The sequence below is a fragment of the Podarcis tiliguerta genome (assembly GCF_965153285.1).
Source record: "Podarcis tiliguerta genome assembly, chromosome: 10".
NCBI lineage: Eukaryota > Metazoa > Chordata > Lepidosauria > Squamata > Lacertidae > Podarcis > Podarcis tiliguerta.
Genome location: NC_139543.1, coordinates 65,528,530 through 65,543,758, shown reverse-complemented (window position 1 = coordinate 65,543,758; position 15,229 = coordinate 65,528,530). Strand labels below are relative to the sequence as shown.

The following is a 15,229-nucleotide window of genomic DNA, read 5'->3' as shown; positions in this document are numbered from 1 at the left end:
GATTCCTATCTCCTCCTATCTCCCTCTGCTGTTTCCCCTTCTGTTGGGTGGAAAATCTGTCATGGAATCTTAGAATTGTAGGGTTGGAAGGGACCATAAGGGTCATCTGCTTCAACCCCCTGCAATGCAGGAAACTCAACTAAAGCATCCATGGCAGATGGCCACCCAACCTCTGCTTAGAAACCTCCAAGGGAGGAGATTCCACAACCTCCCAAGGGAGTCTCTTCCCCTGCCAAACAGCTCTTACCCTCAGAACAGCTCTTACCCTTCCTGTTCTTTAGTTGGAACCTTCTTTCTTGTAACTTGAAGCCATTGGTTTGAGACCTACCCTCCAGAGCAGGAGAAAACAAGCATGCTCCCTCTTTCATGTCACAGCCCTTGAGATATTTGAAGATTGCTATGCTATCTCCTCTCAGTCTCCTCTTTTCCAGGCTAAACAAACCCAGCTCCTTCCACCATTCCTCATAATAATAATACAGTCATACCTCATGCTACGTTTGCTTCATGATACATTTTTTCAGGTTGCGTCCCACGGCAACCCAGAAGTACTGGAAAGGGTTACTGCCAGGTTTCGCCGCTTGTGCATGCGCAGAAGCGCAAAATGCCATCACGTGCATGCGCAGAAGCGGCGAATCGCTACCCGCGTGTGCGCAGAGGCACCGCTGCGGGTTGCGTTCTATTCATGTTATATTTGTAGTTCTATAGCCGGGTCCCTGTGGGGACGCGGGTGGCGCTGTGGGTAAAAGCCTCAGCACCTAGGGCTTGCTGATCGAAAGGTCGGCAGTTCGATTCCCCGCGGCGGGGTGCGCTCCCGTTGCTCGGTCCCAGCGCCTGCCAACCTAGCAGTTCGAAAGCATTCCCAGGTGCAAGTAGATAAATAGGTACCACTCCAGTGGGAAGGTAAACGGCATTTCCGTGTGCGGCTCTGGCTCGCCAGAGCAGCGATGTCATGCTGGCCACGTGACCCGGAAGTGTCTCCGGACAGCGCTGGCCCCCGGCCTCTTGAGTGAGATGGGCGCACAACCCTAGAGTCTGTCAAGACTGGCCCGTACGGGCAGGGGTACCTTTACGTTTACCTTTACTAGTCGGGTCCCTGGACTTACCATCACATTTCAAACCCTGCCGCGCCAGGCCCCAGAGCAGAGTGCCGCAGTGATCGCAGAATGTTGGGCTTTTGTAATTGTAGACCTTAAATCGGTGGGGCATGTCAATCTTAAACCTCTCTTTGTGGAACTGCAAAAGTGAAAGAGAGAGAGAGGACGGGGTCAGAAGGCCCCAGTAGCCTGCTTCTGGTGTTGCAAAAACATACAAAACTAAAGGGGTTCAAGCTTTCAAGAAGCTCCCCTTTTGCAAATCTAAATGGTCCAAATGCAAATGAATCAAAAAAGGAATTATAAACAATGTGATGGATTCTGCAGTGACTGTAATCAAATGTTGTCCCTCCCTTTCACAACAGACCAGGGATGAGAAAGCTGTGGACATCCAGATGTGGTTAGACTCCAGCTCCCATCAGCCCCAGTCAAGATGGCAAATCGTCAGGGAAATGAGAACTGCTGTCCAGCAACATCTGGAGGTTGCCTCTCTCTGCTGTATACCAATATTTTATCCGGCTTGCCTGCAAAGTACCGTATTTTTCGCTCTATAGGACGCACCCGCCCATAGGACGCACCTTGTTTTAGAGGGGGAGAACAAGAAAAAAACATTCTCCCCCTCTCTGCTCAGCGCCCCTTCAGCGAAGCGGCAGGAGAAACGGAGCCCCTTCCATTTCTCCTCCCGCTTGGCTGAAGGGGCGCTGCGCAGCTCTCCCTCTCTGCTGAAGCCAGGAGAGTCTTGCTCTCCCGGCTTCAGCAAAAGGAACCCAAAGCCTGCGGAGCGCAGCGGGAACTCGCACTGCGCTCCAAAGGCTTCAGGCGGCTAACCCTGAAGCCTGGAGAACGAGAGGGGTTGGTGCGCACCGACCCCTCTCGCTCTCCAGGCTTCAGTGAAAGCAATGCGAAGCCTCCGGAGCGTGGAGGGAGCGCTCCCTCTGCGCTTCGGAGGCTTCGCGTTGCTATCGCTGAAGCCAAGGAGCCTGCATTCGCTCCACAGGGCACACACATTTCCCCTTAATTTTTGAAGGGGGAAAACTGCATCCTATAGAGCGAAAAATATGGTAGGTCATTTTGGAGTAAAAGAGAAAGGATGACATCTTGCCCAAGGCAACTCACGGAGGCAATGGCATCATGAGAGCCAACAGGACTTAGGTCAAGATAGGTGAATTCAGACCCCATTCAGCCGTGGCATCATTGCCGGCTCTATCGTTAGGCAGAGTGAGGCAACAGCACCAGGTGGTCGATTTTGGATGTCATAAAAGTATAGCAAATTGTTGCAGTTATTAGCATTGCATTTCTCAGAGCTGCCGGGAGGGCGAGAGATCCTGGTGGGATTTTCTGTCTCTGCTGCCAAACTAAGTTTGCTGGCCTTAGGGACGACGCACTTGGACTGCAACAGGGGACCCCATTTTCTAATCTGCCCCAGGCAGCAAAAATTCTGGAGACGTTCCTTTCCCTTGTGTAGGGTTCAAAAAGTAAAATTCCTAACAGACACCCACAGAGTTGTTTAGATTTTTTTTGGGGGGGGGGGACGAAACCTGCACCATGCATATGGGATTCGCTTAAATTCCCCACGGACGCCATGTTTACACCTGGTGTGACTGTGTAGTGTTTTCAAACTCTTGGCAACCGGTGTGTTTTAACCATCCTCAACTGATTCACAAAAAAACCCTTCATTTGGATACACACCGCCCTCAACCGATTCACAAGAAGTTTCATTCAGATACATGCCACCTTCAGCTGATTCACAAAAAGGAACTTCATTCAGATACATACCATGGTTTCTCTGCTGTTGATGGCTGATCCCGTACACTTTGCTATTACTTTGTCGATGCACTTCTTGTGAATGGCAGCATTGCATTCTGGGAAGGGAAAACAAACCGTATAAAGCATTGCTGAAGGGCCACAAGAAGTAAGAGATGCATTTTAAATAAAAGGACACATTCTACTCATGTAAAAACACGCTGATTCCTGGACTGTCCATGGGCCGGATTTAGAAGGCGATTGGGCCAGATCCGGCCCACGGGCCTTAGGTTGCCTACCCCTGTTATAACCTAAACCTTCACAGGTTTGTTTAATTCCGTTTTCAAGCCAGCCACAAGCAATAAGAGAAATATTGCAAATACAGTATTGGACGTTAGAATAATAATATTAACAACAACAACAATTTATTTCTACCCCTCCCATCTTGCTGGGTTTCCCCAGCCACTCTGGGCGGCTCCCAATAGAATATTTAAAATAAAACATCAAACATTAAAAACTTCCCAATACAGGCTGCCTTCAGATGTCTTCTAAAAGTCAGTTGTTTTTTCCCTTGACATCTGAAGGGAAGGTGTTTGCACAGGGCGGGCGCCACTACCGAGAAGGCCCTCTTCCTGGTTCCCTGTAACCTCACTTCTCACAGTGAGGGAACCACCAGAAGGCCCTCGGAGCTGGACCTCAGTGTGTGGGCTGAATGATGGGGGTGGAGACGCTCCTTCAGGTATACTGGGCTGAGGCCGTTTAGGGCTTTAAAGGTCAGCACCAGCACTTTGAATTGTGCTCGGAAACATACTGGGAGCCAATGTACATTCTTAAAGAGAGGACATGGACCTTTTCTGTGTGGGAGTAATCCAGCATAGGACTGCTTCCTGACTGGGTGGAGCAAATTGCAAAAGTTCCAGAGCCAATGGGAAAGTGGCATATCCAGTGGCGTAGCGTGGGTTGTCAGCACCCGGGGCAAGGCAAGTAATTTGCGCCCCCTAACCCGGGGCAAGGCAAGTAATTTGCGCCCCCCCCTGCTGCACTGTCCCTCCCCCAGATAGTCCCTCGCTCTCTCTCCGCATCGCACCGCACGCCTGGCACCCTCCCCTCCACAGTGGGCGGCGACCTGGCGGCTCGGATCGGATTCGCACAGCCAGCACTGCAGTGAGAGAGAGTGAGTGAGCCAGGTAGGGGCAGAGAGCTGCAAGTGCGAGTGCGGCCCCCCCTGCACCCCCCACGCTACGCCACTGGGCATATCCCCTCGATTTTGGCTTATCACTTGGCGATTCTGCACTTTTCCTGGAGACCCTAAGGAAAAGGTGAAATCCCTAAAATATCAGACCTGGAGACTCAACCAGAATCTGCTGCACAGAAGGAATATACCTGCCTGCAGCTTCTACCTGCTCCCCGCTGTTTTTTAGGATTGTATTTAACAAAACACAGGCTGTGTAGCTTAAAACACGCCCAGGCTGTTCTTTGTCTCAATTCTGATTGAAGCTGGTTTGTGGGAAAACGCATCAAAATGCAGAATTTCATAAGAAATTACAGGAGCGATCCAGCATAGGTTTGGACCGCTTCTCAAAGAGTTGAAATGGGAGTGTGTTGACCCACAACCCAGCCAGAAATTAGGCACTTTTCAGCTGTAACCCTATGCCTTCTGACCTGGGCGTAAGTCCCACTGATCTCAATTTGCCTTACTTCAGAGTAGACCAATAGAGAATGTTGCCATTAATTCCTACTGTAGTCTGTGAGAGGTGACATGGCTCTTGTACGTCACATTTACACATGCGCTCTTTGCTTCCACGGCTGGCTTGCTAAATTTTTTTTAAGCATTCTGGGTTTTCTTCAGGCGGCGCACAAGAAACACTGCAGTTTCTATTTTGGCAGTTGTAAATAACGTGATATGCTAAAAGTTTCTTACGTCTGCACTGGTAACCTTGCTTGTTAAGACCCCTGAAACACAGAAAGGAGAGAATCTGGAGTAAGGATAACATTCATCATATATATTTGAGAAGAATGACTTTAAAACAAAATAAATGTGGTGTGTTGGGATCTGGGCCCAGGAAGGCTAGGCTCCTCACTCAAGTGAATGAACGAATGTTTATTATTATGGCCAAACAGCCAGCATACTAAAACCAGAATTGCTGCGTAGTTCTTTACAAAAACGATAAAGACAATCAGAGTGGAATTTAACAACCAATATACTAATTAAATGAAGGGATGCGAGTGGCGCTGTGGATAAAACCTCAGCGCCTAGGACTTGCCGATCGTCAGGTCTGCGGTTCAAATCCCCGTGGCGGGGTGCGCTCCCGTTGCTCAGTCCCAGTGCCTGCCAACCTAGCAGTTCGAAAGCACGTCAAAGTGCAAGTAGATAAATAGGTACCGCTCCAGCGGGAAGGTAAATGGCATTTCCGTGTACTGCGCTGGCTCGCCAGATGCAGCTTGTCACACTGGCCACGTGACCCGGAAGTGTCTTCAGACAGCGCTGGCCCCCGGCCTCTTAAGCGAGATGGGCACGCAACCCCAGAGTCGGACACAACTGGCCCGTACGGGCAGGGGTACCTTTACCTTTATCTATACTAATTAAATAGACTTAAGAACTCCATTTAAGAAATAATGGAATAAGAAGATTTAACTATAAACTGTAATGATTTATGACTGTTTGTGCAGCTGAGTAATCATTTGCTTTCTTTGACTTATGGCTATTGCACAAAATCTATCTGCTGTACATTTCTAGTGACAGAATCCTCCCTGGTACTTTTCATACAAGAAGGGTCACGAGAGAGGCTCTGAGATCTGTATAAAATCTACAATGGAAAAGAAGAAGAAGAAGAAGAAGAAGAAGAAGAAGAAGAAGAAGAAGAAGAAGAGGAGTTTGGATTTGATATCCCGCCTTTCACTCCCTTTTTAAGGAGTCTCAAAGCGGCTAACATTCTCCTTTCCCTTCCTCCCCCACAACAAACACTCTGTGAGGTGAGTGAGGCTGAGAGACTTCAGAGAAGTGTGACTGGCCCAAGGTCTCCCAGCAGCTGCATTTTGAGGAGGAATAGAACGTGGCCCACAGTTTTTATCTGACCGCTCTTACATGGGCAGACCCCTTCGCCCTAAGGAATCTTTCTGTATCTGCCTTCCAATAGTGCAGGTGGGAAGACATGGAATTTAGCTTGCGTCAATGTCTTTCTGAATTTGGGGGACGGTCAAATTTCCTCAAATAAGTGGTGTCAGCTGGATAAGGACTGGAGAAAACTGAAGCCACTATTAATACAATAGCAATATGTTCAAGGTAGAAGCAGGACATTAAATATGTCTTTGCATTTGGAACATGCAAGTTTCTTTAAAAAAAATGCAAAGATAATCTGTCGGGGGAGAGAATCAAATCAAGCATGGAGTAGAAATTTAGCCCTTTTCTCTTCTGCTATGGTTCTGAGGAAAATCCCTCCTTTTAAGGTGATTTTTGCTCTCTCTCTCACACACACACTCTCTTTCTCCCATCAATCCTCCTTTGGGCCCAAAGGGGAGGAAATCCCACTGCAGCGGATGCTATTCAAATTTTCAAAAATACATGTTAAATTCATAGGTGTCGTTTGCCTCCAACAGCTATTTGAGGTTGCATCATTTGCATATAGGGGGCTGGGTAGGATATTGAATTCACATTGAGGAATGGTTCGCAGTGGCCCTTCCGGTAAGAGGGTTCTGTTGTAATATATACAGTTACTGACTCACAATTGCACGCATGAAAGGGTTAACCTGAGCCATGAGTTCGTTACCAGAGTGGGTGTGGCTAAGTAGGCACTCAGCAGCCTCTGCTCTCCCCACCCCCTACTCTGCTTCTCAGTCTTTTTCTCTTTGTGCTTCCTGGAACAAGCAAAGAAGGAGCCATGTGGCTTTGGCTCCCAGCTCAGTTGTTCCTCCAAGTGAACCGAATCTCTCCAAAATGGAGATTTTAAAGCCTGCATCTTTGGCAACTCAAAGACTGTATGATCTTTTTTTTAAAAAAAGAAAGTAAGTACTTTTCTTTTTAAGTCATTCGAAACCCCTTTTCATATTCGTCTTACTGCCAATTGATGGAGACTACTTTGCTGTAATGTCTGGAAACACTGAGTAAAACATCCACTTATTGGCAAGATTTCGTATTTTCATGGGGAACATTTGTTTAAGGTAGATGAGGGCAGATGCAAATTTAATGTGCTTGGAGCAATTGCCATTGTGTATAATTTTGCTGCGAGAGAGTAAGAGATCTCTCTTCCAAACCCCTCCATCAGAGAAGCAGCAGGTTGCCCCTTCCCCACTAGATAATCTTCCTCACACTGGTGCTCTACAGATGTTTTGGACTACAATTCCCATCAGCCACAGCAAGCACAACTGGCAAAGGCCCATTCAGACTGGGGCCTGATGGGAGTTGTAGTCCCAAAAACTTCTGGTGGGCATCAGGTTGGGGGAAGACTGCCATGGGAATAGATCAAGGAAGGGAGGAGAAGCCATGTGTCATACCAGACAAACTCGTGGCAAACGGAACAGAACGTGGGCTGGGGGAAGAAGGTAGCAGTGAACTCATGACACTTGACATTGTGGATCTTGGCTTGCTTGATGGCTCCTCTGCGTTGGTGCAGAGAGAAAAACCCTTCCTTTTCACAGTCAACAAACTCTGGATCATCTGGGTGAGAGAAAGAGAGAGAAGTCTGGTTATTCTGATGACGAATTTCTGTGGTCTGCCAATAAGCTAAAATAACATATATTTAAGTCAGCTCGAAAAGGCGACAGCTTTAAAAATAAAGAGCAGGGCACACTTCCTAAAACAACTCAGAGAGCTGAGTCACACAACCAAGAGAAGTGACTGGTTGGTGCATATATTTGTGGACTGCCTGGGGGTGTCATATGCCTGAATGCTTGCCCCATGGGGGGTGGGATTCCATGTCGTTGAAAAACTAGCAGGTCAGGGAGCAGGGTTCTCACCTACATTTGTCCTTGATCTGCTAGATTTTGATGTGCAGGGAGGACTGACACAAGGTCCTCTCCCAGCCTGAAGTGGTACCTGTTAAGTTGTGGGTGAACATATCAGGCGACACAGCGATTCTTCAAACAGCTCTTGTTTATTCACAGGCCAGAACAGAACTGAAGGGTTCAGTCAGCCTGCTTATATAGAGCTCCAGTACAACATTACTGTAACAACTTTCTAAAACTATCCAATCACTGAACGTCACTTTCAATCCCTTATTTGCATAACCATCTACAGTATCCCCCTGCTGGCCCAGGGTGAGAACTTCAGTACATAACAGTACCCTCCAGCAGAAGTAACATGGCTGTAATTTTAGCTCTCGTCAAATGTCGGGCATCTCCTGTAAAGACCCCAACCCCAAATGAAAGAAGCATAGGAAGAGCCCTTCTGAATCAGGGCAATTGCTTATCTGGTCCAGCACTCTGTTCTTACAATAGCCAACCAGATGCTGCTGCTCCAGAGAAGCGGACACAGAGCAATGGATCCAAACTACAAGAAAGAAGATTCCGCCTAAACATTAGGAAGAACTTCCTGACAGTAAGAGCTGTTCGACAGTGGAATTTGCTGCCAAGGAGTGTGGTGGAGTCTCCTTCTTTGGAGGTCTTTAAGCAGAGGCTTGACAACCATATGTCAGGAGTGCTCTGATGGTGTTTCCTGCTTGGCAGGGGGTTGGACTCGATGGCCCTTGTGGTCTCTTCCAACTCTATGATTCTATGATTCTATGATTCTACAAGCAGGAAATGATGACAAAATTGGGGACTGAACCAGAAAAATGGTGTCCTACTACTAAGCTAAAGCTCTTTACACTCAATCTTTGAACTGGGAGGAAAACAGGACCTTTCTGCCCAAATGTAAATTGCAGGGGTGTGGGGTGTGTGACTCCAGTTTGGGACTGTAACAAAAAGACAAGGCTGCTCCCACCCAAGATCCAAATCTGGAGTGGACCAGCTGAGCTTGCAATTTACTGTAGTTTTTTAAAAAACAAAACAGCGAGCACACAATTGCCCATTAACTGTTTCTCAAGAATTCACCCCGATTTGCTCGTAAAAAGTTTGTAGGGTGTTTTCGGACTATGTTGGCTATTTATTGTGCATTCGTTCTGATATAGAATCATAGAATCATAGAGTTGGAAGAGACCACAAGGGCCATCGAGTCCAACCCCCTGCCAAGCAGGAAACACCATCAGAGCACTCCTGACATATGGTTGTCAAGCCTCTGCTTAAAGACCTCCAAAGAAGGAGACTCCACCACACTCCTTGGCAGCAAATTCCACTGTCAAACAGCTCTTACTGTCAGGAAGTTCTTCCTAATGTTTAGGTGGAATCTTCTTTCTTGTAGTTTGGATCCATTGCTCCATGTCCGCTTCTCTGGAGCAGCAGAAAACAACCTTTCTCCCTCCTCTATATGACATCCTTTTATATATTTGAACATGGCTATCATATCACCCCTTAACCTCCTCTTCTCCAGGCTAAACATGCCCAGCTCCCTTAGCCGTTCCTCATAAGGCATCGTTTCCAGGCCTTTGACCATTTTGGTTGCCCTCCTCTGGACACGTTCCAGTTTGTCAGTGTCCTTCTTGAACTGTGGTGCCCAGAACTGGACACAGTACTCCAGGTGAGGTCTGACCAGAGCAGAATACAGTGGCACTATTGTACTTCCCTTGATCTAGATGCTATACTCCTATTGATGCAGCCAGCAGGGTGGTTAGACCACCTTGGTCTAACCAAGACCAAGCAGGGTGGTTAGACCACCTTGCATCCAGCAAGCAATATGCTTTCCAATCTATTTTCCAGTCACTTTCCTTCTCAGGAAGCTGGTTTGTTACATGAAAGCACCAAACCATCTTCAATTGCACAAACTAAAATTCACCAGGATGTGACTGAATTCCGTCCGAAAACAAGGAGTCCAGAAGTGGCCCAGGGTTTGTCCTGAGTGATTAAAGACAGCTCGTGCATGTGTGAATCAGTCCTTTGGGTGTCACAAATCCCAATATGTTGCCATAATAGCCAATTAAAATTGCACCAGCCATTGAACTGGTCCCTGAGCAGTTTAAGAATTTCAATATTTTGAGGCTCTGCTGTGTTTTTTTTTATGTAAATGTATTTATCGCTCTGACAGGGACGCGGGTGGCGCTGTGGGTTAAAGCCTCAGTGCCTAGGGCTTGCCGATCGAAAGGTCGGTGGTTCGAATCCCCGTGGCGGGGTGCGCTCCCGCTGTTCGGTCCCAGCGCCTGCCAACCTAGCAGTTCGAAAGCACTCCCGGGTGCAAGTAGATAAATAGGGACCGCTCACTAGCGGGAAGGTAAACGGTGTTTCCATGTGCGGCTCTGGCTCGCCAGAGCAGCGATGTCACGCTGGCCACGTGACCCGGAAGTGTCTTCGGACAGCGCTGGCCCTTGGCCTCTTTGAGTGAGATGGGCGCACAACCCTAGAGTCTGTCAAGACTGGCCCGTACGGGCAGGGGTACCTTTACCTTTATTTATCGCTCTGCGTTGGGATTTTGTACATTTTGAAATTACCATGTCCCAACCTGAGCTTTCAGGGTGGGGGAATCCGCAGCGAAAATAACTGAAAATGTCGTAGCAATAATATGACCATCACTTGCCAGTAGTTTCCAGGAAGTATCTTGCGTTCATTAACATTCTGCCTTGTGGCTTCAGTTCTAGCTAAAAATGAAATAAAATAAAATAAAGGAAGGCAAGTTAAAAATAGCTTTTGTTTTTTGTTTAAAAAGGAAGAGTGAGCGACAAAACAGCCAAGGAGTGACCACTGCATGAAAAGCCATAATGGAAAGATCTCGCAATCATCTTGTGATCCACAGTAAAAATTTAATAAATAAATAAATGTATTAAAGTATTTATTTATTTATTATGAAAGGAGGTTGAGAACACTTGACATTGGTTAACAGACATACAGTCATACCTCGGGTTAAAGACGCTTCAGGTTAAATCTTTTCATGTTGCGTCCTGCGGGGACCCGGAAGTACAGTGGTACCTCAGGTTAAGTACTTAATTCGTTCCGGAGGTCCGTAGTTAACCTGAAACTGTTCTTAACCTGAAGCACCACTTTAGTTAATGGGGCCTCTTGTTGCTGCCGCGCCGCCGGAGCACGATTTCTGTTCTTATCTTGAAGCAAAGTTCTTAACCTGAAGCACTATTTCTGGGTTAGCGGAGTCTGTAACCTGAAGCATATTTAACCTGAAGCAAATGTAACCCGAGGTACCACTGTACCGGAAAGGGTTACTTCCGGGTTTCGGCACTCACACATGTGCAGACACTCACGCGCATGCGCAGAAGTGGCAAATCGCGACCTGCGCATGCGCAGACGCGCAGATGCAGGTTGCGTTCTGCTCAGGTTGTGAACAGGGCTCCGGAATGGATCCTGCTCGCAACCAGAGGTACCACTGTAATCCTTTGCTTGTCCTCCTGGATGAAAATACAAGAACTTTGCTGGATCAGATCAATGGCCCATCTAGCCCAGTGTCCTGTTCTTACAGCGGTCAGCCAGTTGCCTCTGGGAAACCTTCAAGGAGGACTGAAGCACAAGAACACACTCTTATGCAGTGGTATAGTGTGGGAGTGGGCAAAGGGGTGGTTGTCCCAGGCCCAAAATTGCTAGGGGGCACAAAATTTCAAACACCCGGTGCTGCCTCCATCGCTGGACTCCATCGAAAATGGCTTTTCCATGAGAATCAAGAAGTGACTTCTCTAGACAATGGAACGACTCTTCTCATCTCATGTCTGTGGCTGCAGTGGATGACGTCATTAGGCAGTTGAATGTGAATGTGTACTGCATCCGTTTCCTTGCTTCCACACAGCCCCGGGAACTGGCAACCCATGCTACACCACTGGTCCGTCCTGCTGTTTTCAGCAACTGGTATTCAGAAGCATTGCTGCCTTCCTGTGATGGCCTGGGATTCAGACTTGGAGGCTGAACCTGAGGAATCCCAGCCTGCACAGGAGTCCTCGCCTCCAGAACAAGCTGAGCTGGAGCTGGGGCTTGAGCCTGAAGGGTCCTCATCGGTGCTGGGTCCTCAGGTGCAGGCACCAGCTGAGTCTGCTCCTGAGGAGATGGAGGACCCATTGCCTGCAGGTGCTCCACTCTCAGCCCCGTCAGGGGAAGCGGAGGTTGCCTCTGGGTCCGGTAACCCTCCAGCCTCTCCTGAGCTGCAGAGGCTCAGGGCAGAGAGGCGGAGGGAACTAAGTTCCCGCAGGAGGAGTGCTCACCTCCAGGCCAGGAGAGGCAAGTCACCAGAGGATCAGGGCCGCCCTATGCCTTGGGGCAGATAAAAGCCGGCCAACCCCAGTCCCAAGTTGCAGGAGCAACGTTGTTGCTAGCCGGTTCCTGCCTGCACCCTGTCCTGCTCTTCTGCCAGAGTTCTTGACCCCACCCGACTCCCTACCTTGGACCCAGCTACAGCTTTGACGGACAGCCCCCATACCGCACCCTCGACCTTGGATCGGACTCGGACCTCGCCACACGGATAACCTTCGGGACCAGCACACTTCCAGAGTGGAGGCAGAGCTTTGCCATCATGGCTCATAGCCATCGATAGCCCACAAATTCAGCTAAACCTCTTCTAAAGTCATCTAAATAGGGGACCATTTGGGTCGCCCCTTTTCTGAACCTGCCCCAACTCTGCAACAGGATTGCACTGTGCAGTTCAGACCTAGGCATTCAGCACCCTCTCTTGCCTTTATCATTCAGTCTGGTGATCACAAATGTAAGAAGGTCAATACCTCACCAATCCTCAGAAACGTTGTCCCCAGCAATAATGTTTTACACAAGTGCATTTCAAAAGCTTCCAGGACGGTTGCATCATGATCTATACAGTACTCTACATTTCTTCATTAAGCTTTCCATTACGTTTTTGGAGAAAAATCCCTGGCGAGGCATGAACGAATTCAAGCTCAAGTCAGTTTTATTACTGCCAATTATTCGTCCTGCCCCAAGGGGATTTTTTTTTTTTTAAAAAAAATCTAAGCAAAGTCTATTAGAAGAGTGTCCTTCAGACTGAGCAAATTCACAGCAGGTTTATTGAAACCAAGTGTTTCAATTCTGCAGGAACTGGCAATTCCCATTGACTGCAGATGGCTTTTAAGGAAAAGAGTCTCCATTAATTAGCTCAGTGGTAGAGCATCTCTCTAAAGGACACGGGTGGCGCTGTGGGTTAAACCACAGAGCCTAGGGCTTGCTGATCAGAAGGTCGGCGGTTCGAATCCCCGTGACGGGGTGAGCTCCCGTTGCTCGGTCCCTGCTCCTGCCAACCTAGCCGTTCAAAAGCACGTCAAAGTGCAAGTAGATAAATAGGTACCGCTCTGGCGGGAAGGTAAATGGCATTTCCGTGCGCTGCTCTGGTTCGCCAGAAGTGGCTTAGTCATGCTGGCCACATGACCTGGAAGCTGTATGCCGGCTCCCTCGGCCAATAAAGCGAGATGAGCGCCGCAACCCCAGTGTTGGTCACGACTGGACCTAATGGTCAGGGGTCCCTTTACCCTTTACCTTACATTCTGCATGGACTGGTTACATGGCAACATGTGCAAAGGGCTTGAGATATCTATTAGGTCCATAAATTACCATATAGCATATATTCAACACAAAAAACAGTAACAATTTGTTGTTGACAAAGGACAGCTGGACATAGAAAGGGCCCCATTACCTTCAATAGCTTAGGGCCTCATCAAACCTAAATCCGACCCTGCAAGTGAGCAACGGCTCTGGCGCTTACCCAAATTTCTGATTTCCCATTCTTCTTTTTGCACTTCTCTGCAACCAAATTGAGTTCTACCGTCGTTTCTGCGACCATTTCGGCGCTCTTGTCCTTCACAACGATGTGCATTACGCGCCCCCTGTGGATGTGAGCATCGAAAGTGCTGTTCCAAGGTGGGTACATGGTGGGCTTCTTCTGGACGTAGGACTGGCCGTTCTCTAGGGTCAAAAGGATTTATTTGAATAGTTGCATCTCATCCAGAGCAAATACTCCCCCCCCTGCCCCTACTTAAAAATGGGAAGCGTAATGCTGGTGGTCAACAAAAGAGGTTCAAAGACTCTCTCAAGGCAAATGTAGTATAAACACCGACAACTGGGAAACACTGGCCTGCAAGTGCTCCAATTGGAGAACAGCCTTTACCAAAGGTGTCATGGGCTTTGAAGATGCCCGAACTCAGGACAAAAGAGAGAAACTAATCCAGAATGTGGCAGCTAGACTGGTGACTGGGAGTGGCTGCTGAGACCACATAACATCAGTCTTGGCTCCCAGTATGTTTCCGAGCACAATTCATAGTGTTGGTGCAGACCTTTAAAGCCCTAAACGGCCTCGGTCCAGTATACCTGAAGGAGCGTCTCCACCCCCATCGTTCTGCCCGGACACTGAGGTCCAGCGCCAAGGGCCTTCTGGCGGTTCCCTCACTGCGAGAAGTTACAGGGGACCAGGCAGAGGGCCTTCTAGGTGGTGGCACCCGCCCTGTGGAACGCCCTCCCACCAGATGTCAAAGAGAAAAACAACTACCAGACTTTTAGAAGACATCTGAAGGCAGCCCTGTTTAGGGAAGCTTTTAATGTTTAACAGACTACTGTATTTTAATACTTTGTTGGAAGCCGCCCAGAGTGGCTGGGGAAACCCAGGCAGATAGGCAGGGTATAAATATATTATTATTATTATTATTATTATTATTATTATTATTATTATTGGAAGGCACGTTTGGCAAATCCACACCGTGACCAACTCCCACCTGGAAACCTATGTCCCCAATGTGGAAGGAGTTGTGGATCCAGAATTGGCCTTCACAGTCACTTACAGACCCACTGTTAAAACTGTGTTTTTGGAAGACACTTGGCTATGAGGTATCACAGAAGAAGAAGAAGAAGAAGAAGAAGAAGAAGAAGACTGGGAATGTGACCAGTGGCGTAGCATGGGGGTGCAGGGGGGGCCGGCCGCACCGGGCGCAACATCTGGGGGGGGGGCGCGCTCGCAGCTCTCTGCCCCTACCTGGCTCACTCACTCTCTTTCACTGCAGTGCTGGCTGTGCGAATCCGATCCGAGCCGCCGGGTCGCCGCCCACTGGGGGGGGGGTGCCAGGCGTGCGGTGCGGAGAGAGAGAGAGGGACTATCTGGGGGAGGGACAGTGCAGGGGGGGGCGCAAATTACTTGCCTTGCCCCGGGTTAGGGGGCGCAAATTACTTGCCTTGCCCCGGGTGCTGACAACCCACGCTACGCCACTGGATGTGACCAGTGGGCTGAAAAGCATTCCCTGTGCGTGTTTTAATGGGAATGTTCTATTGTGCATTTAAATTATGAATGCTCACATTTAAATGGCCATGCAATCAATCAATCAATCAATCAATCAATCAATCAATCAATAATATTTGGGTCATATGCCAAAGGGAAGCACCAGCACTTT

General features: G+C 48.4%; 1 protein-coding gene and 1 long non-coding RNA gene across 3 annotated transcripts in view; both read right to left on the bottom strand.

Moving 5' to 3' along the window:
- The window catches only part of PRKCQ (protein kinase C theta), a 60,420-nt gene that overhangs the window by 22,005 nt on the left and 23,186 nt on the right, over positions 1-15,229 (bottom strand). For both annotated transcript variants that reach the window (XM_083402030.1, XM_083402031.1), the window contains exons 3-8: positions 13,558-13,757; positions 10,435-10,495; positions 7,326-7,488; positions 4,756-4,787; positions 2,868-2,953; positions 1,104-1,233 (exon numbers count right to left, since the gene is read on the bottom strand). In XM_083402030.1, the coding sequence (XP_083258156.1) occupies positions 1,104-1,233; positions 2,868-2,953; positions 4,756-4,787; positions 7,326-7,488; positions 10,435-10,495; positions 13,558-13,757 (672 nt within the window). The remainder of the gene's footprint in view (positions 1-1,103; positions 1,234-2,867; positions 2,954-4,755; positions 4,788-7,325; positions 7,489-10,434; positions 10,496-13,557; positions 13,758-15,229) is intronic.
- The window catches only part of LOC310659270, a 223,758-nt gene that overhangs the window by 189,272 nt on the left and 19,257 nt on the right, over positions 1-15,229 (bottom strand). The gene's annotated exons all lie outside the window — the stretch shown is intronic.